The following is a 26,446-nucleotide window of genomic DNA, read 5'->3' as shown; positions in this document are numbered from 1 at the left end:
CCTTCTTTCAATCCTGCAGGTACCACTGAAGTACCTACAGTTGTCCCTGGAGACCCCAGCTGCAAAATGGGATAAGTGTCTTGCCTGATCATTTTATTTGGGGGTTAAGCCCCTGCAGAATTAGTGAACCCCCCCAACTGAATATGTATTTTAAGTCCAGAAGTTCTTAAACATTTATGTGCCCTGGACCTCTATGGCAACCTGGAAAGTCCATGCTTCCCTCTCAAAATAATATTAAAAGTATAAAGTAAAATACATATAATTACAAAGGAAATCAACTATATCAAAATGTAGTTATAAAATTGTGATATCATAATACATCTACTTCCTTTTATGGAAGCATTAAATCAGAAAAGGTAGAGGCAGGTTTAATACTATCATAATTTCAAAGTAGTGATGGACATTAAAGGATATTGTAAAAAATCTTCAGGTAATACAAACATCTGTGACTTCTATTGGTGATTAAGACACAGTATGATACAATACCTCAAATACTACTGTGGTTTTCTGTCTACTTGTATAACTGAGGTAAATGAGGAATTTCAGTTACAAGTGACTGAATGTAAAAATGGAATTTTTCCCATCCACGGTTATAGACTCTGGGTTCTGTTCATGGGTCCTGGGACAAGAATCTCAGTTTTACATAGTACTGTCACTGAACTTGATTGGTTCGTTTTGTCCAAGAACTATCCACAGGAGATTAGGAACACACACCAGCAACAATGGAGAGAATGGAAGGCATAGTCTCACCTTGGGGCTGTGTCTCAAAGGGGAAGGGTTAGGAAGTGCCAGCGCCACAGTGGGGGCATTCTGCCAAAGTCCTATATTTTTAGACTTTAGAAATGAACTGGTTAATATACTGATTTCATTGTCGAACTAAAACCTTTGAGTGGCGGCAGAGACTTACATAGGCTTTCCCATAAACTACTTGGGATGGAAAGAACGACAAGACAGGAGGAATGTGTGTGTGTGTGTGTGTGTGTGTGTGTGTGTGTGTGTGTGTGTAATTTGTTTGTCACCCAGGCTGGAATGCAGTGGTGCAATCCTGGCTCACTGCAGCCTTGACCTCACTGACTCAAGCAATCCTTCCACCCACCTCTGCCCCCTGAGTAACTGGGCCCACAGGCACCTGGCACCACATACCCCGCCAGTTTTGTATTTTTTGTAGAGACAAGGTTTTACCCTGTTGCCCTCTGCTTTCAAACTCCTGGGCTCAAGTTATTTGCACACCTTGGCCTCCCAGAGTGCTGGGATTACAAGCGCGAGCCACGGTGACTGCCTGTGTGTACTTTTTAAAGAAAAATGGGTATACTCTAATTCTTATAGCCTATTGTTTTACAGTGTCACAATAGGCCATGAACAAGTTTCCATGTCAACAAATGCAGTCATAAAATATTATTAATGTCTGCCTAATATTCTATTATGGACATATACCATAATTTATTTAATACATCCCCAGGTTTGAATGTATAGGTTGTGTATAACCTTCCTTATCATGTAAACAGTGCTCTGATGAGTGCTGTAGTTAAATTGTTGTCCACATTCTATTTTTATTTCTTTGAAATATTCCTATAAAGGGAATAGTCATATGACAATTCAGTAACAACCACAACAGTGATAGATATTTTAAAGATTTTTTTTTTTATCAGTACTGTCAAATTGTCCTCAAGAAGGGTTGTTCCAGTTCATACTAGAACTAGGATCTTTGGCTTTGGCTTAGAAGATGGCAAGGAGACTGGGACAATGGCCTTAACTAGTGAGAAGTAGCAGAACCTTTGTATAAGAAGCCCTGCAGGGAGCAGGAAGGAAGCTGGCCAGGAATATGCCTAGAATATTCTACTTTTTTGTGTGTGGGTAGCGGGGAGGGACTGGAAATACCTTCAAGACAGAATGAGAGATGGGACTGAGTCTCCAAGACCTGGAATCCCTCGTGCTAAATCATTTGGATAAATGCAGCCTTATATAGTTGTGTTAAGGAGACCAAGGGGAGGGGTTTGCATCCAAGTTGGGACCACAGTAAGAGATACATAGTTATATATAAATATATGTATTACTCAGGGAGAGCCATAAGGAGACAGAAGTTTCAGGTGGGAAGGCAAGAGCATAATGGCCACGTGGTCCGTTGCCTCATTACCTGGTCAGTCCCCTGTCGTGTTTTCTCTGCTCAAATAATAGGGATGTGTGGGCAACTAGAATAATGGAGGCTCTTTGTTCCTTTTTTTTTTTTTTTTTTTTAATCATCTCTCCATCTTCTTTCCTTTGCAACTGGACAGCATATTCCATGAGAGCAGAAACCATTAGATAATTCTTTGATATAACCAACAATAGTAGATATGAAAAAAGAAAGTGCTTTCTAATTCTCTCCACCGTTGAAATAAGGTGGCAGATCCTGCCACAAACTACACTAAACGATTAAAATCTAAGCAGATTTGCAACTGATTATTATCTCTTTCCTTCCCGCAGTTTTATAGATGTAGATTTGGTTTATTTCTTCATGCACATACACCAAAGGTGGATTCTCTCACCCTAATCCCATCTCCCCAGTCTGCAATTCAATTGTTAGCGTCTTCTCCCACATCTTCATCTGCCACCCCATGGGATGTAGCTCTCCACTCACAATCTAAAGGTTACAAAGTTACATCCATAAGACTTAGTTTCCCTGTTAGGAGCCCACACCAGGGACCCCTGGCCCATTACCTTCTCTCTCTCTGCAACCTCGGAGGGACCAAAAATGGGCGAGGTGCAGTCAGAGCCTGGATGGGCACTTGCTTCTGTGAATGCCCGCCTGCCCACTCTCTCACACTTTGGGCTTTCTGGGTACAGCTTAGACAAAAAGGTCTCCTTGCCCTTTCTCAAACATCTTTCCTGGACTCCACTTCTTGCCTGCTGTAACCAAAGTGCTCACTCAACCCTTGCAACTTAGACCTTCATCTCCTCCCCATGGGGCCTGAGGTATCTACCTGGCCCCGTCCCACGAGCCAGAGGCCAATCTTTCTTTGCTGCTTCGGGACCGCCTTGCTTTCATTTGTCCAAGAAGACCACGTCTCAGAAAAGTTAAATTGGATTCAAGACGATGTCTTCTAGCCAGCCTCGGGTCCTGACATTGTTGTTAGTCTACTGCGAATAAACTATGCTCATCATACTCTTCCATCCCCAACCAGGCCTGGAGCTCGACTATCTACATATCCCCACACCCACCCCTGAATGTCCAGCGAGCATAGAGAAGTGACCCACACGATCCACTTGCAAAGACTTCACGTTCTGTTTGGGTGGACAAAATAGCGCACTTGAAACGCAGAGCCCAAAGCTGTGTCCAATTACGTTTCTGTGTGTGTCCCAGATGCGGCCCCAGGAAGAAAACAAGTGTTTGCGGAATTTGGTGGCCAAAGGCCCTTCGGCCCGGCTTTATTCTCACCACCACCCCACTTCCTCTCAGGGCACCCCCTGCCCCCGGCCCGCAAAATCCATCAACCAGAACCTCGGGGTAGGCCCTGGGTTCGTGCCCTGGCTCCCGAAACCCAAGCCGGGGTTCTCCAGGCGAGAGCCCCGGGAAAGGGGCTGGGCACTGGCAGGCGGCGGGGCGCGGCGGCGGGGGCCCCAGATCCCCGAGGGAGCGCCGCGGCACGGCCGGGGCAGGGGCGGGGAGGCGTGGGGCGCAGCCAATCCCCGGGCCGCCCCCTCCCCGGCCGCGGCGAGCCGAGCCGGGGCGGGGGAGCCAGGCGGCGGCGGCGGCGGCAGCGGCGGCGGCGACGGAGCTGCCGTGGGGAGGGATGGAGAGGGGAGGGGGGAGCGGAGCCGAGCGGAGACAGCCGCGGCGCTGCAGAGCGGCTGGGGCGGCGGCGCGGCTCCCGGTGCTCCCCCCGGCGCGCGCCCCGAGTCGGTGAGGGCCCGGCCCGGCGGCCCCCGGAGCCATGGGCTGCATCGGCTCCCGGACTGTGGGTGGGTACCGCGGCCGGGCGGGGACAGGGCTGGGCCCCCCGGGCCGCCCTCCCACCCCCTCCCCCATCCCTCTCCTCGCGCGTCCGGGCGCCCCGCTCCGCACCCGCCTTGCCCTGCTAGCTCCTTCACTTTCCCTCCGTCCGCCCGCGGTCCCTCTGTCCCTCCTTCCTGCCCGCTCTCCTCTCGCGCCTCCGGGGCTGCCATCCCGCTCGGCTCGGTTCGTTCTCCCCGTCGCCCTCCCGCAGGCGCGGTCCTCTCCATCCTCTCCATCGCCCTCCTCTCCTCTCCTCCGACGCTCGGCCCGACGCTCGGTCCCCTCATCCCTGCCCCTCCAGGCCATCCACCTCTGCTCCGCCGTCCCCAGCGCCTCCTCGCATTCCCCACTCCGGAGCAGCCCCCCGCGAAGGACCCCCGGCCTCCGCGCCAGCCCCGAGTCTCTTTCGCACGCCCCCCACGCCACCCCCTGCTGCCGCCTCCATCTGGCTCGGGTGCTTTGCCCCATCTCTCTCCCTCTCCGTTGCCTTTTTCTGTCGTTCCTGCCTCCTCCGATTCGCTTTGTTCACGTGCGTTTTGCCTCTGGGGCGGGGGCGGGATGAGCCCGGGTTCCACGCCCGGAGGGACCGGGCCAGGGCCGGGTGGAGGGATGGGGCTGGGGGACGCGGGGAGGAGGTGGGGGCTTCGAGGCGCTGAGAGGGGTCGGGAGCCCGCGGCCCGGGAGGGTGGGGCCGGCCCTGCCTCGGCAGCCGGGGACCCGCCGGCACCTGTCAGCGGGGGCCGGCGGGGCGGGGCCGGCTCTTTATTTACCTTTGACGCGGGGAGGAAAGAGAGGCGCCTCCTAATCCACCTTCTCCCTCCAGCTTCTGCCTGGCTACCGCCCCAGACCCCCACCCAGGCATCCACTCCACTCTCGCCGCTCAGCGAATTCATCCAGCCCTCTCCCACCCCCTCCCCCATTCTTCCCCTTTCCAACTCCCAATTTCTCCCGCCTACACCTCCTGGTGACCTCAGGCTGAGAGAATAATTCGTATTATTATTACAAACAAACTCACTCTCCAGAAGCCTGATTTCCCTGAGACCGGTTTATTTCCATGGATACCCCCTCCTCCTCTGCTTTCACCCCTTCTCCCTGGCTCTCTCCCTCCCCGCTGCCCCCCACAGCTCTGACTCAGCTCTCCGTCTCCCACAAAGGCCACCTCCCGCTCCCCTCTCCCCCCGCCGCTGCCCTCCCCTGTCTCCCTTCTCCTTAGGCTCTTCTCCGCCTGCCCCATTCCTGCTGTGTCCCGAGGGCCATCTTTTCTCTTTTCCCCCAGTCACCACCCCGCGGAGCCCCAGGGAAGAGCAGGCCAACTTTGGAGGGTCCTCCCTCCTCAGTCCAGTTCACCACAAGCCCCTTCCTTTCCCCCACCCCTGCTGATGTGCGGAACGCCTCCTCGTGCCCAGCCCCATTCAATGCTCCCCTTCCCAAAAATGGAGCTGACCCTAAACTCACAATTGTAAAACCTCGTTAAGTATAAAGGGTCTGTATGGTCAGATGGTTCAGGCAGTCATCTGATGCTTGAATAGTCCCTTTAGGAAGACCCAAGCTGTTCTTCCCCAAGACTTCCCGGAGCACTCAGTCCAGGCGTCTCCACCAGGAGCTCTGTCCTGGCTCTAACAAGCACCCTCCTTCCCCTGAGTGCTGCAGTTTCCCACTCAGCCCTCAGACCCTGTCCACCCCTCCACCATCTTCTGTCTTCTCTCTGACTTGAATTCCTATTTTCTTAATTCCTATTTTAAAAAGTTCTCTTTTCTCCTTGTGCTCCCCACCTTCCCTCCACTTTAATCCATCACTTGTCTCCCCACAGTCAGGTGAAATGCCTCCAGGTCATCCTTGGCTTCTCTGCTCACTGTTTCTGGGAGGACACACCCAGCTCCTTGCTATCCAACTCCTGCCTCAATTCCCAGGAGTCCTCTTCCAGTCAGTCAGACTCACGGACGCTTAGGAAGGGCCCACAGTGGGAGACACATCCCTGCCACCCTAAGCCTAGAGAAAAGCCCTTCACTAGAGCAATTCTGCCCTTATCTATAGACTTGTAATAGAGAACAGCCCAGCTCCCATACAGAAACCCTCCAAGAGTCCTCAGGAAGGAATAAGAATTGATTTTCTGATAAAACCCAACCTCTGACCCCTCCACATAAATAACAACAAATAAGGCCATATATCACTTTTTCTGAGTGCACTATTCTTGGTTGAGCTAAAACTGGATATTTGGGCTCAGCATTACCACTTGTCTCTCCTAGAATTTGGAGAGCCCAGGAATGTAAGAGGAAATGGGCAGCTGGGGTAAGGGAGGGGTGTGAAGGGCTGGCCCCAGGGTGTCACCTCAGCTGCACAGGGAGGTGAGGGCGGGCAGCTAACTTTCTGGCCCCCTCAGGGAACGAGGTGATTGCAGTGGATTGGAAGGGCCTGAAGGATGTCGATCAAATCAACATGGACAGCACCAGCTCACTGCACGGGAGCAGCCTCCATCGGCCATCGACTGAGGTGAGACCTCACTCAGCCACCCCAAGTCTCTAGCTGCCTGCACTTCCTCAATTCCAAGGCAACAACCTAAACACTCCTTCAGACTGACACGTCTACAGAACATTTCTCACAACACATGCCAAGCAGTCCACACGGAGAACCCAGGCAGTGGTGTCAACCTCAGGAAAGCCCTCACATCCCGCACTCGTGGAAGGCCCTCTGAGGAACGGGGCTTCCTTGCATTCCTGTGAGTGACTGGGATGCCCATTCCCTTTCCTCTCTCCACAGCAAACTCGAACTGATTTCTCCTGGGACGGCATCAACGTGAGTGCAGCTGCCCCCAGACCTCCCCATCCTCCCGAACTCCTCCTCCTTATCTTCTCCCTTGCACCTTCCAACGAGCACGGTATTCCTTGGCTCCAACAGGCACTGTGAGCCCTCACATTCTCAACCTGTGCCCCAGCTTTCCAGGGCACTGGGGGTATATCCCTCCTTGGGACTCTTGGGTATAGTAGCTTTCCTTATCATCTGCCCTAGCTCAAATACTTTTTCCTGGGAACCATGAACCTTCTCCAAGTATAAAGCACGCCCGTACCTTCTTATTTCTCTGCCCTTCCTCCCATGTTCCCAACCCAGCTCTCCATGGAGGACACCACTTCCATTCTTCCGAAGCTTAAGCGAAACTCTAACGCCTATGGCATTGGGGCCCTGGCCAAGTCATCGTTCTCAGGTGAGATTCCCGATGTAGGAATGCCTTCAGACAAAATAATGCTGACAGACTCCTTGGCTCAGTCTCCCTGCTCCTTCGAGGTTGATGAAGACCCTCATCCTCATACCCTGACCTATTCACCCTTCTGTCAATCCTCCCATCTTCCAGGCCATTCCCCCCACCACCCCATCTATGGAGTCCTTAGGGGAGCCTGCCCCAGTGGGATGGAGTCTCATGGGGCTGGGGTGGGAGGAATGGGGAGGGTCTGGTTATGGGTGTTGTGTGATATTCTGGAGGATGTGGGAAATGTCTGGCCCTGTAGGGATCTCACGGAGCATGAAAGACCATGTGACAAAGCCCACAGCCATGGGGCAAGGCCGGGTGGCCCACATGATTGAGTGGCAGGGCTGGGGGAAGACACCAGCTGTTCAGCCACAACACAGCCATGAGGCCGTGCGCAGGGATACGGATGCCTACTCCGACCTCAGCGATGGCGAGAAGGAGGCACGTTTTCTAGCAGGTACGTGTACCCTAAAGCCTCAAGAGAACACATTTTCAGGATGATGTGGATGGCCTCCAACCTCATCCCCTGTGGCAGAATTAGCTCCATCCATATTTTGACCATAGATTCACATTTCCCAAACAGCTCTAATTCTAAATATTTTGATGTGCTAATTCAAATTAGTGCTCTTAAACATATTTTTATAATCATCTCAGAAAATGAGTGGAAATAGATGGGGATTTGTGGGTCCACCCCACAAAAGAAGGCACCCAGATGACTTCTCTCCTCATCATGAGACTGTCCAAACCCTGAACTCCCTCAAGTGCAGGAAAAAAAAAAGGGCAGGCCTTGGTCTTTGAAAGAAAGAAAGACCTTGGGGATTTCTTTTAGCCTTTGCCCCTTAGCATTTCGAGTCATTAATTCGCCTACTAGACTCATTACTTGTGACAACCGCTAGAAGATTAAGGAAACTGTGTGAGGAGATGGGAGGCCTACAGAAGAGGTTTAATTCCAGGAAAGTAGTGTAGGTCTGATAACAGGCATGCAGTGTGGCTACAAGAGTGGCCAAGCCCTAGTGCAGGTCTAAATAAGATGCCTAGAAAGGGATAGGTCTGGAAGAGAAAGGAAGTATCATTGTGTTGGTGATATGGGTGGGAGAAATATCAGTGAAGAGGGTCACAAACATGTAGGGTGGGGGGCAGGGGCAGTACCAGCTTCAACGCGCTCATGGATTTGGCTAGAATAGGGATCCCCAAGTCTACCCATCCCCTTTCCCTTCCAATCCCTTCAACTTCCAGTTTTATATCATGGTGGACCCACAAGCCCACGATGCTCTCTTGGGGGTCTCTGTCGATCTTGAAATCTACTCTCTAGATTGCAATTCCTAAAAACCTCCAAAGATAAATTTCTGGAAATCCCGAATTTGAATCTCTTAGGATATCTCACCAGAAGACCCCTAACTCTTTCCCCTAGGAATCCTAAATCTGACTTTTTAGGAAGTCCCCCACAATTCTCCTTTCTCTGGGGACATACACAAAGGCTGTGCTGTCCAGTACATTAGCCACTGGCCTCATGTGGTTATTGAGAACTTGGTATGTGGCTCTTCCGAATGGAGATGTACTTTTAAGTGTAAAATACCAGCTGGATCTCAAATGCTTCATATAAATAAAAGAATGTAAAATATCTCACTAATGACTTTTATTTCGATTATATGTTGAGATGAAAATCTTTTCATATATCGAATTAAATAAGTTCTATTATTTCAATTGATTTAACCTGTTTCTTTTTAATTTTAAATGTGGCGACTGGAAAACTTAAAATGATATAAGTGGCTTGCATTGTATTTCTACTGAATAATGCTGCACTAAGATGTCTTCCTACCCCACGCACGTGTCTAAAGATTTCGTGAGATATTTTGTGGTCATTGCATTTCTTCCTGCAGGTGTCATGGAGCAGTTTGCTATCTCTGAGGCCACACTCATGGCCTGGTCTTCCATGGATGGTGAGGACATGAGTGTGAACTCCACCCAGGAGCCATTGGGCTGCAACTACAGTGACAACTACCAGGAATTGATGGAGAGTCAGGGTGAGAGATGTTCCGGAATCCAACCTCTGGAGCCTGCAAGGCCTCCCCAACTATCTCAGCTGCCTCCACTCAGCTCTATTCTTTTAAGACTTCCTTGTCCATCTCGGCTTTCCCATTGTCCTCCCTACTCCCTGTGCGCTCTGTGTCTTACTCCCGGTTCTCTGTGCTGTCTCTTAGCTGTCTCTTGTGCTATCTGTGCTGTCATTCCTGCCCTTGATATTTTGTGACCCCACTGACCCCCAGGATTCTTTTTCCAGATGCCCTGGCTCAAGCCCCCATGGATGGGTGGCCTCACTCTTACGTGTCCCAGGGTATGTACTGTCTGGGGTCGTCAGATGCCTGGGAAGCCAGCGACCAGTCCCTCATTGCCTCTCCAGCCACAGGATCCTATCTTGGGCCTGCATTTGATGACTCACAACCCAGCTTGCATGAAATGGGACCTTCCCAACCGGCTTCAGGATACTCTGCTCTGGAGCCTCCACCTTTGCTGGGGGGAGACACTGACTGGGCTCCAGGGGTAGGTGCAGTGGACCTGGCAAGGGGCCCTGCCGAGGAGGAGAAGAGGCCATTGGCTCCTGAGGAGGAAGAGGATGCAGGATGCCGGGATCTGGAGTCACTTTCCCCAAGAGAAGACCCTGAGATGTCTACCGCTCTCAGCCGGAAGGTGTCTGACGTCACATCCTCAGGTGTGCAGTCATTTGATGAGGAGGAAGGCGAGACCAACAACTAGCTTCCTCCCCCAATGCCCTGCCTTCCACTCCCACCTGAGGGCCATGGCTGTGACCCATACATTCCCTCCCCCCAGCAGTACAGCTGAAACCGGGCAGACAACATTGGGGAACCCAGGAGCTTCCAGTCCTCTCCCGGAAATGGAGGACCAGGATGGGATTTTATCCAGGCTTACACTCTAGAAACCCACAGGCCTGGGAACTGAGACCTGGGCAACTAGATGGCCGTGAGCTTGGTGTGACTGTGGAGAAGGACCTGGGCTGCGGGCTTCTGGGTCTGTGCTGACAAAGCCTCCAGTGTGTGCACCCTGAAGACGGGGGCAGTGCAGCTGTGCTCAAGACTGGATCTCAGTTCTTCACTCCCCGATTTCGTCTTCCAGGAGCCGTAACTGTGCTGTCTGAATGCCTCCTTTCTCCATTTCACTCTTGCTTTTCCCAACTCTGTTTTCTCTGGCTGTGGCCCCAGCTCATCCTTACTGAGAGAACAGACCTTAGGGGCTGCTGGACATGGCTGGACAGGCGCAGGGGAGGCTGCCTGAAGGGCACGTCCATGTGGAGGGTGGAGAGGCTGCCTCAGGGAGTCATTTGGCTTCTGAGATCAGCAGTCGAGGAGGAGGTGGATGTGGCAGCTGAGATCTACAGGGGGCACAGACGTGGTTCTTTCTATCAAGGCCTGCCCAGAGACAAGAGTCACTGAGGAGACCAAGAACAAACACAGCCCCTTGCTCTGGGATCTTGAATATCCCATGGCTGAAAGGAGGATCCTAAGGATCTGGGAAAAGACCCAGCTGGGGCTGGCTGCTCCAGCTCTTGCTTCCCTTTCAGCTTTCTTCCATCCCTGCTCCCGGAGCCTGGCCCTGAGGAGGGTGCGGGGACACACGTCTTGGATACACCAACGCAGGATGCAGGTGTCGCCAACAGCCGGGGGAGCATGAGGGCTGTCTCCTCCATCCACCCCTGTCCTCTGAAGCTGTTTACACTTTTCTCTTTGCCTTTTCTACATTTTTATAACTTCTTGGGCACTCAGGGTTGAGTGGGGTGGAGGGAGGAGTCCGGTGCTGTCACTCCCTCAGCCAGTCAGGGTTGCAGCTGAGGGCCAGGGTGGGCACTTGGCACCTTCTGCCCCTTCTTCAGCTCCTCCCAGGACTCCCAAACAGCTTCACAGCTGTCCTCCCTGCCTCCCCAGGCCTCCTACCGGAGGAAGACAGGAAAATTCGCGGATTCTTCCTTCCAGGATGGTGTATGGTGAGACACAAGCTTGCCCTCCCACACTTGGCATCCATGCTGGTGGGGACTGAGCAGCATATGCACCCCAGCACTACTGTAAGAGCACAGGCAGAGGACGGGCGGAGCGAAGCAGCGGCGCTGTGGGCTGGAGAGCACTTGGCCCTGCCACTGCCAGGGTAGCCCCTCCCCAGCCCTTGGTACAGGCAGAGTTTGGGTAGGAGAGAGAGGCCTAAGAGGCTCACTGCCCTATCTCTTTCTTTCTTCACGCCCTTCCAAGGCTCCAGCTCCCAGGCTTGTGTCCTACCCACACTCTGTCAGGAGTTCTACCACTTGCATCCCCTGCTGGAAGGGAGCACTGTCGTCCTCTCCCAGCCCTGGGCACAAACTTTGCCCTCACCCACAGGTCCCAGAACTTATTATTTTATAATGAGGAGGTTGAGAGTTGGGGTGTTTCTGTCCATCTATGATCCTGTTCCGCCATCAAGTTCATACTCTCCTACACACACTCCTGGGATGCAAGCAGGGCAGGGGGTTCTGTGTCTTCCCTGGAAGGGGGACAATGGTTATCCTGAGGCTGGTTTTTGGAGGAAACATGGGCTTAGGCAAGGTGAGCCAAGGCAGGTGCAGTCACCTAACTGAATCCTCCTGTACAGGGGAAGAGTCCTCTTGCACTTGCTAACATGTGCTAACTCCGTGTCCCAGGACCTCATTTCCAGGAACTCTGAGAGGTGGTCTAGCATGCCCGCCCTGGCAGCTGTTCCCCACTCATCTCCTGCTGCAAGCTCTGGGGTTTTGCATGTTCATGTGACCTTCCTTCCTCGGGGTCCCTGGTTCCTCACCTTCTCCAATGTGCGCTATTCCCACATCACCTCTTCCTGTCATCTCATCCTCTCAGTGCCCATATTATCCCCCCAGACCACAGTGGACATCTCGCCCACTGAGTGCATTCATTCATTACAGTTCCTTTTTGCTCAGGCCCGGGGGAGTTAGGAAAGGTAGACCACAGCAGCTTTCATTCCTCCTTCCCTTTCCCAAGGAAGCCACATGGTCCCTGACAAAAGATGACTAAAGGTCTGAAGGACTCTAGTAGGGTTCATGCATGAACCTGGTGTCCCCAGGGTGCTGGCATATTGCTGCAGACAGAAGTCAGGTGGGGGTCTGTCTTCTGCAAGGAGCTCCCACCCGCTCTGAAGAGAGAGACTGAGGAGCTGGTCTGGGACCATCTTAGGACTCTTCTGGTGCTGGGGGCAGGGTGCATGGGGGTTGCTTATCGCCTATTTCAGGGGGTGGGGAGGGGCATGTGCAGGAAGAGGCTGCTGCGGGGTGGGAAAGGGTGGCTTTTCCTTTGGGGTTAAGGCTGTGCAGCACGTTTTACAGCAGTCCTGGAACAGGGCTGTTTTTATATTCTTGTGAATGAAACTGCTCTTGCTAAACGATTTTCTTTTTTTTTGGGGGGGGGTGCACTTTCATTTTCAAATGACTTTATTAAATGAAAATCCAAATCTTCCATTCCTCCCCTCCATTGCCCCCTCCACCCCCACACACCTTCCTTCTTGTCCTCGTGTTGAAGCGGGGATCCTGGGGAATGAGTTTAGTATCTTCTCCTCGTCCTCACCTATACATCCCACACACCATCTTCCAGGTCTGGGAAATATCCATTTTTATGGCCAGTCTTAGCATGTTTTCTTAATGTGACATTCCCACCCCAGGCCCAAGAGAGATTCTATGACATATATTACAGAGAGAATTCTATATCAATATATATAAATATTATAGATTATGTACACAAGGGCATGGGCTCAAATGCCCACTGCCAGTCCCCTACCCAGGCTTCAGCGTCTCTCTTGGCCTGGGGAAGTGGGAGGGACGTGATGCTGGAGAAGGTTACAGGCTGTGTTCAATGACACTAAACAGAACATGGTGGCATCCTCTGGCTGTGACTGTCTTATTTGGGGGATGGAGGAGACTGGGAACAGGGGAGGCAAAGGAGGAGAATGTCGGAGTGGGGGCACAATGGCAGAATTAAGCAAGGCATACGGATGGCAAGGTTGGGGAGAAAAACCTTGGGTACGGAGCAAGGGTTTGGGGATGCTCACAACACCTGGCCTCCCTTTGTAGAGAAAGCATGCTAATGGAGTGCACAGCCAGGCTTCCTGCTGCTGATCTGGGGAGGGTGAAGATGTGACTGTCCCAAGTGCGGGCAGCACTCAAGAGCCCTGCCATCTTGACGCTTAGCTCCTAACTCTCCACCCCTAGGAGAGGCATCTGAAGAACCAGTCTAAGAGGGGGCTGGTGTCTGAGTGACCCAGTGACCTAGCTGCTCTGAGCCCTGATTCTTGGCAGGAGAGGCCCTGGCTAGAGCAGCTCCAGGGCAGAGCTGACCTTTGGCAGGACAAGTCAAGAACTACAGTGGAGAGAGGGAGGATGTGTTTCCTAGGGAGTAACCTGGACACTGGAGGGCGAGGAAGCTGTGCTGTGGAATAGAAGGTTTTCTGCCAGAGGGAGTCAGCGGACATCATGGGGGCACGATTGTTGGGCAACAGGGCACCTGCTTCTCTCAGTGCCCTAGTCACGGCCTGGCCTGGAGACCCATCGGGGTCAGAGGCAGATTGCAGGAGCGGACGTGGGCCAGCGCAGGGCTCCAAGAGAAGCGGCTGTGGCTGGCCTGGAGGCACATTCTGGGGTGGTCAGTGCCTGAGGCCATAGGATGGTCCCATCCCCTCCTCCAACATGGCACTTACAGGGCCACAGTCGTTCTGGGCCTCCCCTCACCCCACCTCTTGTAGACACTGAGGCACAGATAGCACAGTACTGGGACACGAGCACTGGGGAATTGTTGGGGGGAGCGGGAGGCAGAGAGAGGCAGGGGATTCCCTTCCTGCATACCAGGAACACTCAGGAAGCCCCATGGAATATCAGGGGTGCTTTGCTAGGGTTAGGGCCACCTGCCTGGCTGGGAATGGGGAGAATAGTTGAAATAATTGACCAAGGCTCCTCCCTGCCTAAATGCTGATTCCTCCTTTAAGACTATCACTATCACATTAAAAAATTCCTGGAAGAGGCATGGAATGTGGCATGACCTCGCCACATTCAGGATGCACCCTGCCCCACACAAGTTCACCCTCAGACTGGGCCTCTGGACAGTCTTTATGAGGAGGTCGTGGGAGGGGGTCAAAGGATCAGTTCATCCTCATCCTCCTCGTCTGTGGATCGCAGGCTGGGGCCCTGCAAGATGTCAGCCAGCTCCTCTTCCAGCCCTGGACTCTCCACCAGTTCCAGCTCCTCCAGCTCACCCTCTACCTTGCCTGGGGCCAGGGAGAGAGCAGGCTCTGGGGAAGGGGATGGCACAGGGGTCTCTGGGGAGGCAGCAGTGACATCCCCTGCTCCAGTGGCCCCAGGCCTATCCTCAGGCAGGTTCCAGTTCTCTGCAGAAGGTGGGGGTCCCCCAGGACTCTTTCGAGTTGAAGTCGTGTTCCGGAAGCTGGCAAGGGGAGGGCGGAGCTGCACCCCAGACTTGGTGTGCCCCTCAATGGCCTTCTGTAGCTGAAGAGCAGTGGGAAAGGAAAAGAGAGTAAAAAGTTGGAAAAAGAAAAAAGATGGGGGCAGTGAGAGACAAACAGAAAAGAACAGATACAACGAAAGGACAAAAGAACAGGAAAGATACAGAGTGGCAAAAGGGGGAGAAAGAGAAACAGACAATAAGGAACAATCAGAGAAAGAAGACAGAAAAAGGACAAGAAAAGGGGCATGACAAAAGATCCACCTGCCCAGACTCAGACCCTTGGGTGACCTCTTCCTTCCTAGTGACCACCTGCAGCCACATCCCCCCACTGCCCTATTTCCACAGCTTTCCCCAAAGCACATCCCCGAGAAACAGTGACTCATGCCTGGAACCCCATCTGAAACCCACACTATCTACGGAAGATCACATGGGCCCCATCTGGGGTGGAGAATTCCATTCCCTTCAGGGCTGTGGCCATAACAGGCTTTGTAGTCTCCTCTACCTCGGCTGGCTGCTTCCTCTACCCCCTCCAATCTCTGCGTAAAGAAATAGAGGGGGAGCCGGGCCCTGGTGGCTCACGTCTGGAATCGCAGCACTTTGGGAAGCCGAGGCGGGCAGATCACCTGAGGTCAGGAGTTCGAGACCAGCCTGCCCAACATGGTGAAACCCTGTCTCTACTAAAAATACAAAAAATTAGCCAGGTGTGGTGGCAGGCACCTGTAATCCCAGCTACTCGGGAGGCTGAGGCAGGAGAATCACTTGAACCCGGGAGGCAGAGGTTGCAATGAGCTGAGATCACACCACTGCACTCCAGCCTGGGTGACAAGAGTGAAACTCTGTCTCAAAAAGAAAAAAGAAATAGAGAAGGGAATCTGAGGGGACTTCTGAGATGCTAATATCCCCTCTGTCCTCCCTGCATCCCCTTATCCTGTGCCCAGCCTCCCTCCTGCTGCTCAAATGGGACACATCGTGATTACCTCCTCCAGGGCCAAGACGCCTCTGAGCTTCCCCATGCTGGTCACATAAGCGAGGTGGAGGCCGAGGAGTGAGAACAGGGTGTGAGTCTGAGGACGAAGAGCACAGGTCAGTGCATGTTCCTTGCCCCACAGCTCTCCTGCCTTCCCCGCAGCCCTGAGCAGTCAGCAAAGGACTCACCTTGTGCAGGGTTGTCTGCTCCACCAGCTGGAAGGGAGACTGGTCAATACAGCAGGAATCAAAACAGACAGGTTGGCTCAGCTGCTCCTGCTCCCAGGCCTCAATCTGTCAGCCAGAGGATGAAAGTCACGAAAATCATGGAGACTCCTTTCACCCCAGATACCTGATTTTGATCCCAAACAGCCCTCCTAGCCCCTGCCCAGAATCTGGAAACATGCAAGAACTGATCACAGATCCCCCAGATCAGAGGCCCTCCTCCTTCTTCCCGGGGACAGAGCCTCTCTGCCCTTCCTCATCAGGAACTCCCAACCTACCCTGCAACCCCCAGGTACCCAGAACATCCCTCCCTGTTCTAGGCCCCAACTCTCCCATCCCCTGGCATCCCAAACATTTGTTATTCCCAACCCATCTTTCCCATCTAGTTTCCACTACTACTATAAGACGCGGGGCTCCAATCAAACCAGACTGCTTTCTGCTCTTCAAACACACCTTCCCCTTTGTCTTTGCTGTTCTGGCTATCTGGAGTTCCTTTACCTGCCCTACCCTGTCCCTGCAGTGTACGTATTTCCTGACTCTCCCAATCAGACGTGCTTCTCCCCTTTTTTAATTGTTATAGTATTAGCTGGTCTCACCTTTTCAGAAATGACACTGGCCATACTTCTTGCTGTATTGGCATTTGTCTTACCTTTGCACTTGTCTTGAGTGTTACGTGGTATTGGCTGCTGTATATTGTGAAGAAACTAGCACATCACCTCTCATGCACAGAAACATGGTGAGTACTTGTTGAAACTGAAGAGCTATACTGGACCTCATGGCACTTAGTTGACTTGAGCAAAGCCGGTTTTTGTTTGTTTGTTTTTGTCTAGGACAGAAGCATTAAGGCACAAAGGCCAACCATCCTCTTGACTTTAGATATGCACACCAAAATTCCCAAGAGTCCAAATAATCCATTACATCTCTGGCTCTCATACATTTTTCTAAAATTTCTAAAATCTCTTTTTCAGTCAGTACCCTCTGAATGATCTAGAACTCTGTTTTCCTATTTGTCCAAATCTACACCTCTCAGACTTCAGAGAACATCACCAAAGGGCATTATATAGATTTAGGATCTAGTGTGTAGCCCATAGTGACGCTCACTCCACCTGTCCTGTCCTGATATTTCTGGATTACAATCATGCCTCCTCTATACTGTCATCTTCCTGACTAATGGATTACACAGGGTTACATAGCATAGGATGGATGACCACTTAGCAGGTGTGTTGTAGAGAAGATTTAGGTACAGGATGGGGGCTAGACCTTGCCAACCATGGTTTGGTCCATCCCGTCCTCTTGGTCTTTTCTATGATCATCTGTGGCCTTACGTTCCATTTTTGCCTTTCCTTAACAATAACGCGGCAACATTTTCAGTGAATGATTATCAAGTACATCCTCTTTGCCAAGCATTATTCTAATTGCCGTACCCATCTTAGCTCATTTAATCTTCTCCAATAACTCTATCATTATCTTCACTTTATAGATGAGGAAACAGAGGCACAGTGTGGAAGTCACTTGCCCAGGATTACACAGTCAGTAATTGGTGGAGCTGGGCTTCTAACTTTGACTGCTGTTTGTATTCCAGGTATATCTCCAGCTTTTGCCCAAGGGGTGCAGGACGTTGCTGTTGAGGCTGATGTGTTCCACTACTTGAATAAGCTCGGTACCAGTTAGAAACAGCTCTGTGTGTACTCCAGAGTATGCAGAATTAAACAAATCCTAGTAGGGACTTCTGGCAACATATAATTGAATCTTTCAGTATTCCCATACTGCCCCCATACTGTTTTTTGGTCAATATCAACATCTTGATATTGTCAAGGGTATCATCTGGTCTGAAAATTGTGTTCAAAATATCCTGAATTTCAACTCCTATTGGATCTTATCCCTCTAAAATGTCTCAGTGGGTCACATGGGAGTTGGTAGCTCCTTGAAGTCATCCCTGGGAAAGACATAAGCTAGAAATGATGGTCTAATTTTGAATCCCTGGCTGCACTTTATTTCCAGTGGTCATTTGATAGCCACACTGATAAACTAGCTGGTTTTCAATCTTTGGAGCATTAAATTAAAAAAAAAAAAAAAGAAAAAAAGAAAAGGTTATTATCATTGGTTTGAGCAACCTAACAAAGTACTCCTTAATTGCAATTATGGCCTTTCTGATTTCTGCTTGTGGGAAAAAGGAATAGTTGTTCCTTTCCCTCTGTGATCATCTATTTGAGTTTTTCACAAGTCATTTGTCAGAAGTGTGTGTGTTTTGGGGGGTGGGGAAGGTTTTCCTTCTCTCTTGTCACTCACAACACCCTCCTCCAACCCTGTAATGCTTTTCATTGTCAGCACATATATATTCCAGATATCCAATAAGATGTTTATTTAAAAATAATATCCGCTGTGTTTCTTTGTCAGCTTCATACTTTACAAGCTTTACGTTTTCAGCGTTTGCAGCAAACTGTGCATTCTTTTACCATATGGAATAGTTGCCAGTGGATTTTTTGTTGTTGTTCCTCCACAACCCCTTGGTATGTTCTGATCTGGACCGTTCAGCTGCCTGCTTCCAAGCACTATTCCACATTCTGTTCCCTCCTCACAACCAAGTGCATTCAGAATGCTTGACTTTTCTCTCTTGAAGGTTTGATAACCACCTCTTTTAGGGAAGTAGGCATTTGTTTGTTCCCATGAGGCACCATGGTCATTATTTTCTTCCTTTTTCAATTCTTCCCAGTAGCAATGCCTAGCATTTTCCAGTTGTTCACTGTCTCAGGGCCCTGATCAATCCAGCACAGTAACCTCCACCAGGGGCAGATTTCCTCATTTTGGTTTTTTTTTTTTTCCTTTTTCTTTTCTTTTCTTCTCTTTTCTTTTCTTTCTTTTTTTTTTTTTTTTTTGTTTGTTTTTTTGTGGGTTTTTTGTTTGTTTGTTTGTTTTGTTTTGTTTTTGAAGCGGAGTCTGGCTCTGTCACTCAGGCTGGAGTGCAGTGGTGCGATCTCCCCTCACTGCGACCTCCGCCTCCCAGGTTCAAGTGATTTTCGTGCCTCAGCCTCCCAAGTACCTGGGATTACAGGCGTGTGCCACTATGCCCGGTTAATTTTTGTATTTTTAGTAGAAATGGGGTTTCACCATGTTAGCTAGGCTGGTCTCAAACTCCTGAGCTCAAGTCATCTGCCTGCATCAGCCTCCCAAAGTGCTGGGATTACAGGCGTGAGCCACCACGCCCAGCCTCCCATTTTAGTTTTTTAGTTTTGATGTTCTTCTTCCATGTTGCTGTTTTAGTGCCAGCCTCCTGGTGACATTTTACCTCCATTAAAGCTTTGCCTGATCCAGAAAGTCCATAATCTCTAAAAGATCTGGGGCTCATCTTAGCACCATGGCCCCATTTACTCATGGAGGCTCAAAGTTTTTCTCCTGAAATGACGTGTCCCTCTGAGAACACCTCCATGTCCCATCACACACTCATTAATCTCTCCATAATCATCCTTATTTCCATCCTGTCAAAATACTTCCCATCTAGATCACATTCTATTTCACAACAACACAATAAAGAAGGTAGAAACAAATTAGCAATATCTTCATTTGACAGAACAATCTATCCCAGGTTTTGGTTTCCCTTACTCACCTCTTCAGGTGACATGTTATCCACTAAATCTGTGGAATCCTAGAGAAGAAAGACACAGGTCCAAGTTCTTTCTCTTTTCTTCCCATGGTTCATATGGTTCCCAATAAAACAATAGCCATCCCTCCCTGGCCAGGACCACCGATGCCTCCTTTCCATTAATCATCCCTTCCATATGATTAAACTCCTCCTCCTTGGTGGGGTCTCTGCCTTCCTGATTTAAGAACCATGGGTTTCTCACTCTTCAAGGGTAGGCTCCCTTTCCCCTGTATCCCAAACACATCTCCTCACCTGGGTTGCTTTCTTCTTTGGGGGGCGAGCTCTGCCCAGCAGGCAGTGAAGCAGGGACTGGAAGATGGAGGGTCTTTGACCTGAGAGGAAAGGTGAGTGGATGGAAATGGACACAAAGCAACAGGAAACGGCTAGGGGCCCCACGCAGTGCCTGACACTTGCTCCAAAGAGCTGCACTTCCCAGGTACCTCACCCTCTCTCCCACCATCCTAAATCACCCTCTGCTCCCACTCCCTGGGACAGTAACAAGGAGAATTGATGAATAAGAACCCTTTCCTCCTTCAATTCCCCAGTCTCACTCCCAACCCCATACCACATAGGAGTTGCATGCAGGTAAAGGTCAGGTCCAAGTGACCAGAGATAACCTACAAGGCATGAGTTGGGGTGCATGAGGGAAGAGCGTCACCTGCAGGCTCTGGTGCTTCCGGCTGCTGTTTGTGGCCAGGCAGAGGCCCATTGGGCTCTTCTGGGGACAGAGGGGCAGTAGTAGAGGGGTGGAGAGGAAGGGAAGGAGGAAGCTGTAAGGAAGAGTAAGAAGTCTCAGCCTGGATGGGCCTTCACTGCCTTTACCAGTTGGTGGATGTTCTGGGAAAGCGAACTCTATTCTTCCCCCCAGTTCGGAAATTCCTATATCCCGGCCGGGCGCGGTGGCTCAAGACTGTAATCCCAGCACTTTGGGAGGCCGAGACGGGCGGATCACGAGGTCAGGAGATCGAGACCATCCTGGCGAACATGGTGAAACCCCGTCTCTACTAAAAATACAAAAAAAAAAAAAAAAATTAGCCGGGCGAGGTGGCGGGTGCCTGTAGTCCCAGCTACTCGGGAGGCTGAGACAGGAGAATGGTGTAAACCCGGGAGGCGGAGCTTGCAGTGAGCTGAGATCCGGCCACTGCACTCCAGCCTGGGAGATAGAGTGAGACTCCGTCTCAAAAAAAAAAAAAAAAAAAAAAAAAAGAAATTCCTATATCCCTTTGAATTGCCGAGAAGACCATCATCTGCAACCTTATCTTCTTTAGTCCCTGGACCCAGAGGCACTGGTCTCTTTGGTACCTGACCCAGAATTTCTGGCTTTCTCAGTTACCAGCCTCTCCCCTCCCTCTTCCCACTACTTTCAGGGAAACTACCCCTGTCCCAAGCCCAGCCCAGCCCAGACGACGCTTTTCCTTTTGCCCCTGATCTGTCCCACTCCCTGGCCCTTCCTGGCGCGGTCACCTCGCTCTTCCCAGAGAGGTCTTCGTCTTCATCCTCATCCACAAAGGCGAAGGACTCGGGCCGGCCTGGAGGCGCCCCGGGGAGCCCCTCCCCAGCCAGCCGCGCCTTCCCGTCGTAAGGCAGCTCCGACAACTTCCGCGCCATCTCCTGGGCCGCGCGCAGCCTGCGCTCAGGACACAGGTGGCGCTGCAGGAGGGCCTGCAGTTCCGACCGCTCCACCGAGCCCAGCAGGATCATTGAATCTGAGGGAAACCCACGCCCTGCCTGAGCGCCCCCTCCAAGCCCTCCCACACCACCGCGCTCCGCATCCCTGAGAAGGCACTGGAGAAGCGCCACCCCGCCCCCCGTCCCCACATCTTTCTCAGCTTCCTACAAACTCATTTTAAGAATCCTGCAAGATTAACCTCACTCGATCGCTTTTATTTCATCCATTTAGCAGGTACGGGGCCAATTCCAATTGGTAGAGCACTAATTGGGCTAATTTGTACTTATTTTGATGAGGCCTTATATAGATTTCAGATAGGTGAGCTGATAATTAAGTAGGCGAACCAATGCTGTCCAAATAAAAAGAAACATTAGAAGCCATTTAAATAAGCTGAGACGTGAATCACGCTTTGAAAGGACTCTATAAGCAATACAAACATTATATCTCTCCCTGGAAGAAGGGAAACAAGGGAACTCTCCCTTTTGTATCTGACATTTCATCATTTAAAAAACCTGGGCCGGGCGCGGTGGCTCACGCCTGTAATCCCAGCACTTTGGAAGGCCGAGGTGGGCGCATCGCCTGAGGTCAGGAGTTCGAGACCAGTTTTGGCCAACATGGTGAAACCCCGTGTCTACTGAAAATACAAAAATTAGCAGGGCGTGGTGGCAGGCGCCTGTAATCCCAGCTACTCGGGAGGCTGAGGCAGGAGAATCGTTTGAACCCGGGAGGCAGAGGTTGCAGTGAGCTGAGATCGCACCACTGCACTCCAGCCTGGACAACAAGAGCAAGATTTTGTCTAAAAAACAAACAAACAAACAAACAAAAAACCCTGCTAGGATAAAAACAAAATGCCTACTTTTCCTGAGAAGGTTCTTTTATATGATTATAGAAATTCTGCTACTATAATTAACATTTTTATTAAGTTTTAAGGCCATGACATTGCAGCAGTGTTATGGAGATGAATTCTACTGTTAGGTCTCAGTCATTATTATGAAAACCTTGCCCCTCACTTCTTGGCTGTGCCCCTGCTCTAATAAAGAGCCTCTGCTGTAGAACGTGGAAGGTATCTGAGATTTGGGAAAACATTTGAACTAACAATCTTAATGGCTCTAAATGGCCCTACCTAATTTTTCTTAATTACACTAATTCAAACACTAGGAAAGAATTCATTTAATATCTAGTAGATACCTATAACAAGGCCCTCTGGGTATATAGAATCCATAGACTCTATTCTCAAGGAATGCCCACCTAGTAAGGAAGACAAGATATAGATATATAAACGACAATAAGAAATCATACAAAGCAGGATGAGGTGTCAAAGGATGGTGAAGGCAGAGAAATGTGAAATTATTGTTTACTAAAAACCATTCACTCTTCCATATGAAACAGTTTCAGCCAGGTGCAGTGGCTCACGCCTGTAATCCCAGCACTTTGGGAGGCTGAGGCGGGTGGATCGCCTGAGGTCAGGAGTTCGAGACCAGCCTGGCCAACAAGGTGAAACCTCGTCTCTACTAAAAATACAAAATTAGCAGGGCATGGTGGTGCGTTCCTGTAATCCCAGCTACTCGGGAGACTGAGGCAGGAAAATTGCTTAGAACCCAGGAGATGGAGGCTGCAGTGAGCTGAGATGTTGCCATTGCAGTCCTGCCTGGGCAACAGAGCAAGGCTCTGTCAAAAAAGAAAGAAAGAGAGAAAGAAAGAAAGAGAGACAGACAGACAGACAGACAGAAAGAAAGAAAGAAAGAAAGAAAGAAAAAAAGAAAGAAAGAAAGAAAAGAAAGAAAGAAAGAGGAAGAAGGAGGAGGAGGAGAAGGGAAGGAAGGAAGGAAGGAAGGAAGGAAGGAAAGAAAACAGTTCGAACTCTTCCATAAGTTGGGCATTAAAGAACAAGCAGGACTTACTTAAACATCAAATGGAACCATGTAAGAAGCTATGGGATTTACATTAATTGTCATTATTCATGGATTCCCTATTTGTGAATTCAGCTAGTCACTAAAATATATTTGTAACACAAAACCAATAGTAGAGGTGCTTTCAGTGTAATTCGCAGACATGCATAGAGCAACGAAGATTTTTAGTTGCCCAATGCCCCTGTTCACAGCTGAAGTTGAACAAAGCAGTGCTCTACCTTCTTGTTTCAGTTTTCACACTGTAAACAGGTGCTCATTTTGTAGCCTATTTAATGTCATCCTTTTTGCATTTTTGTGCTTTGTGTTGGTGATTTTGCTGCTAAAAATGGCCACCAAATATATGTCAAGGTGCTGTCTATTGTTCCTAGTGCAAGAAGGCTGTGATGAGCCTTATTGAGAAAATATGTGTGTTAAGTAAGCTTAATTCAGGCAAGGGTTATAGTGCCGTTGGCCACAAATTCAATATTAATCAATCAACAATATCTATGAAATAAGGTGTCTTTACCAGAAACACACATACAACAAGGTTATGTATTGATTGGTTGATGGAAATGTGACCAGAGACTCACAGGAATCCAGGCCTGCATTTTTCCTAGGAGCAATTGTTCAGTATAGTATTTGAACTTAATACTTAATTGAACGTAACTACCATGAATTATGAGAATTGACAGTATTTAGTGGGATTTTTTTTTTTTTTTTTTTTGACAGAGTTTCATTCTTGTTGCCCAGCTTGCAGTACAATGACATGATCTTGGCTCATTGCAACCTCCGTCTCCCGGGTTCTAATTACAGGCATGCGCCACCATGCCCGGCTAATTTTGTATTTTTAGTAGAGACAGCGTTTCTCCTGTCTTTGGTCAGACTGGTCTCGAACTCCTGACCTCAGGTGATCCGCCCACCTCGGCCTCCCAAAATGCTGGGATTACAGGCATGAGCCACCATGCCCAGCCCTTTTAATTGGATTTTTAACTGTCTTTTTGTGCTTGTGTATGGCTTAATTTTTCCTTCCTTGTACATAGTACATTGGATGGCCCCTAAAGACAAAGCCCCCACCACGGGGCCTCCTCTACCTCTATATGACACTTATTCAGGTCACTAGCTCTGGAGTCTGCTTCTTTCCTTCCCACTGACCTTTTGAGTCAACCAGTGGTAAAGTCTTGACTGTGGTGGTCTGGAGCAGGGTTCGCAACTCCCCATATGTGTAAGAAGCTGAAACAAACTTCACATCACGTACCATGATGTCCTCAACAAAGATGGTATATTTGCTATGGAGGGAGAAAGCATGGTGGGTTAGCCCCACCGTATACCTATCCCTTCCATTCCTCCCATAAGATTTGCCATACTTTCAGTCACTCACAATATCTATTAAATGCATAAGAATATAATAATAATTTAAAACAATGTTTCCAAACATTAACCCTAAGCTCAATCTCAGCCTCAGAACCTCCCACTCTCCCCATCAGATCTGAACTAATTCCATCTAGTGCCCCTGACCTGAGCTGGTTCCAGCCAAGGTCAGGCAAGTAGGGTAGCTTCTTGACCTGGATGATACTGTCATAGAGAGAGGGCTGCAGGCTCTGAGCCACCATGTTGGCCAAGATAACAGCCACCATCATGGGCAGGATGTGAGCAATCTGACCCGTTAATTCGAAGCAAATCACAGCTGTGGAGACTGTGTGGGACACGGCACCAGTCAGCGCTGCTGCTCCTAGAATGACACAGGAATACACCTGTAGGTTAGGACTACTGTTCTTAGCATGGAGGACATATGGGGATGGGATGGGAATAACACGGAATGAGAGACAAGATCCTGGTCAGTGCCAACACTCGTAATGATTTGTCAAGAGTAGGGACTAGCATACTGAACTCTTAGGAAATCATCATTTTGATCTCATTCTATAACCTTCACCAAGTTACAAAATCTTTGTGTGCACCAAAATTTTCATTTATAATATGAAGATAGTGATGTCCTATCCATTCCTTGCTTTTAAAAGTTTGGATGATTATTCACTGAGCATTTTATTTTATTTATTTTTAATTATTATTATTATTTGAGACACAGTCTCACTCTGTCAGCCAGGCTGGAGTGCAGTGGTGCAATCTTGGCTCATGGAAACCTCCACCTCCCAGGTTCAAATGATTCTCCTGCCTTGGTCTTCCAAGTAGCCAGGACTACAGGCACGCACCACCACGCACGTCTAATTGTTGTATTTTTAGTAGAAACAGGGTTTGCCATGTTGGCCAGACTGGTCTCGAATTCCTGGCCCCAAGTTATACGTCTGCCTTGGCCTCCCAAAGTGCTGAGATTACAGGCGTGAGCCACTGTATCAGGTCTCTTCACTGAGCATTTTACAACTCAGTTATGACATTTTTTTTTATGTTGGGCTTTAGGTATTAATGCCAACAATTAATGAGTAAATAGAGTGAAAACCCAAGAATGGTGCTGTGGACTTGGAGCAATGAGACTTGTGTCAGATCCTGCTGTTACTATTTCTCAATGGAATGAGTAGAGCTTAATTCCTCTGGAATCCCATGCTCTCAACTATAAAGTGAAAGGGATCATTTAGATGATTTCTAAGGCCCTTGTAGATCTGAAACTTTATAATTCTATAAGCTCCCTGAATATAATCTATCTTGTTAATTTTTGGTTGTTTTCCCACTAACCAAAATAGTCACTTGTGCATTAACTATATTTCTTATTTAAATATGGAAGAGATATCCTATGGGGAAAATGTAGAGGAAGGCACATATGAAAATGTAACAAGAAAAAGTCAGCCAAGCGTGGTGGCTCATGCCTATAATCCTAGCACTTTGGGAGGCCAAGACGGGTGGATGACTTGAAGCCAGGAGTTTGAGACCAGCCTGGCCAATATAGTGAAACCCCATCCCTACTAAAATTACAAAATAGCCAGGCATGGTGGCATGTGCCTGTAATCCCAGCTACTTGGGAGGCTGAGGCAGGGGAATCACTTGAGCCCAGGAGGCAGAGGTTGCAGTGAACCCATATTGTGCCACTGCACTCCTGGGCAACAGAGCAAGACTCTGGAAAGAAAAGAAGAGAAGAGAAGAGAGAAAAGAAGGAAGGAAGGAAGGAAGGAAGGAAGGAAGGAAGGAAGGAAGGAAGGAAGGAAGGAAGAAAGGAAGAAAGGGAGAGAGCAAGCAAGAAAGCACCACAAAAGGGAAATATAGGGAGGAATGACACTACTGGATATTGCATACAACATACTTCAGAACATAAACAATCACAGGACGTGTATACAAGGAAATGTTCACAAGGGAGGCATGTGTACCAGGGAGTCATGAAGATGTAGAACAAGAGCAGTGACCTCATTGATGAAAGA

At 49.7% G+C, this 26,446-nt stretch overlaps 2 protein-coding genes and 1 long non-coding RNA gene across 3 annotated transcripts in view; 1 reads left to right on the top strand and 2 right to left on the bottom strand.

Moving 5' to 3' along the window:
- Window positions 1-1,884: 1,884 nt before the first annotated feature.
- On the bottom strand, window positions 1,885-5,100 carry LOC140709716 (uncharacterized). The gene is made up of 3 exons (XR_012090451.1): window positions 4,461-5,100; window positions 3,259-3,325; window positions 1,885-2,620 (listed from the first exon to the last, which is right to left on the bottom strand). It is a non-coding gene; the product is annotated as an uncharacterized lncRNA (long non-coding RNA).
- On the top strand, window positions 3,781-13,274 carry FAM131B (family with sequence similarity 131 member B). Its single transcript, XM_007983270.3, has 7 exons — window positions 3,781-3,939; window positions 6,354-6,463; window positions 6,731-6,766; window positions 7,079-7,172; window positions 7,474-7,671; window positions 9,095-9,238; window positions 9,496-13,274. The coding sequence occupies exons 1-7, from the start codon at window positions 3,912-3,914 to the stop codon at window positions 9,966-9,968; spliced, it is 1,083 nt and encodes a 360-aa protein (XP_007981461.1). The 5' UTR covers window positions 3,781-3,911; the 3' UTR covers window positions 9,969-13,274.
- An 813-nt stretch (window positions 13,275-14,087) lies between these two features.
- CLCN1 (chloride voltage-gated channel 1) overlaps window positions 14,088-26,446 on the bottom strand; it is a 37,186-nt gene continuing 24,827 nt past the window's right edge. The window contains exons 15-23 of the mRNA XM_007983273.3: window positions 24,600-24,813; window positions 24,237-24,370; window positions 20,991-21,232; window positions 20,185-20,296; window positions 19,779-19,858; window positions 19,491-19,529; window positions 15,851-15,955; window positions 15,673-15,759; window positions 14,088-14,736 (exon numbers count right to left, since the gene is read on the bottom strand). Coding sequence (XP_007981464.3) covers window positions 14,365-14,736; window positions 15,673-15,759; window positions 15,851-15,955; window positions 19,491-19,529; window positions 19,779-19,858; window positions 20,185-20,296; window positions 20,991-21,232; window positions 24,237-24,370; window positions 24,600-24,813 — 1,385 coding nt within the window. The 3' untranslated portion in view covers window positions 14,088-14,364. The remainder of the gene's footprint in view (window positions 14,737-15,672; window positions 15,760-15,850; window positions 15,956-19,490; window positions 19,530-19,778; window positions 19,859-20,184; window positions 20,297-20,990; window positions 21,233-24,236; window positions 24,371-24,599; window positions 24,814-26,446) is intronic.

Source organism: Chlorocebus sabaeus, chromosome 21 (genome assembly GCF_047675955.1).
Source record: "Chlorocebus sabaeus isolate Y175 chromosome 21, mChlSab1.0.hap1, whole genome shotgun sequence".
NCBI classification, from domain to species: Eukaryota; Metazoa; Chordata; class Mammalia; order Primates; family Cercopithecidae; genus Chlorocebus; species Chlorocebus sabaeus.
This window is presented reverse-complemented; position numbering and strand designations above follow the sequence as displayed.

What these genes read in the sequence shown, in the direction of transcription:
- FAM131B (XM_007983270.3), top strand. Translation starts at nt 3,912, where the DNA reads ATGGGCTGCATCGGCTCCCGGACTGTGG. An exon ending in TCCATCGGCCATCGACTGAG is followed by an intron (nt 6,464 to 6,730) that starts GTGAGACCTCAC and finishes CTCTCTCCACAG; the next exon opens with CAAACTCGAACTGATTTCTC. An exon ending in GGCCAAGTCATCGTTCTCAG is followed by an intron (nt 7,173 to 7,473) that starts GTGAGATTCCCG and finishes CTGGCCCTGTAG; the next exon opens with GGATCTCACGGAGCATGAAA.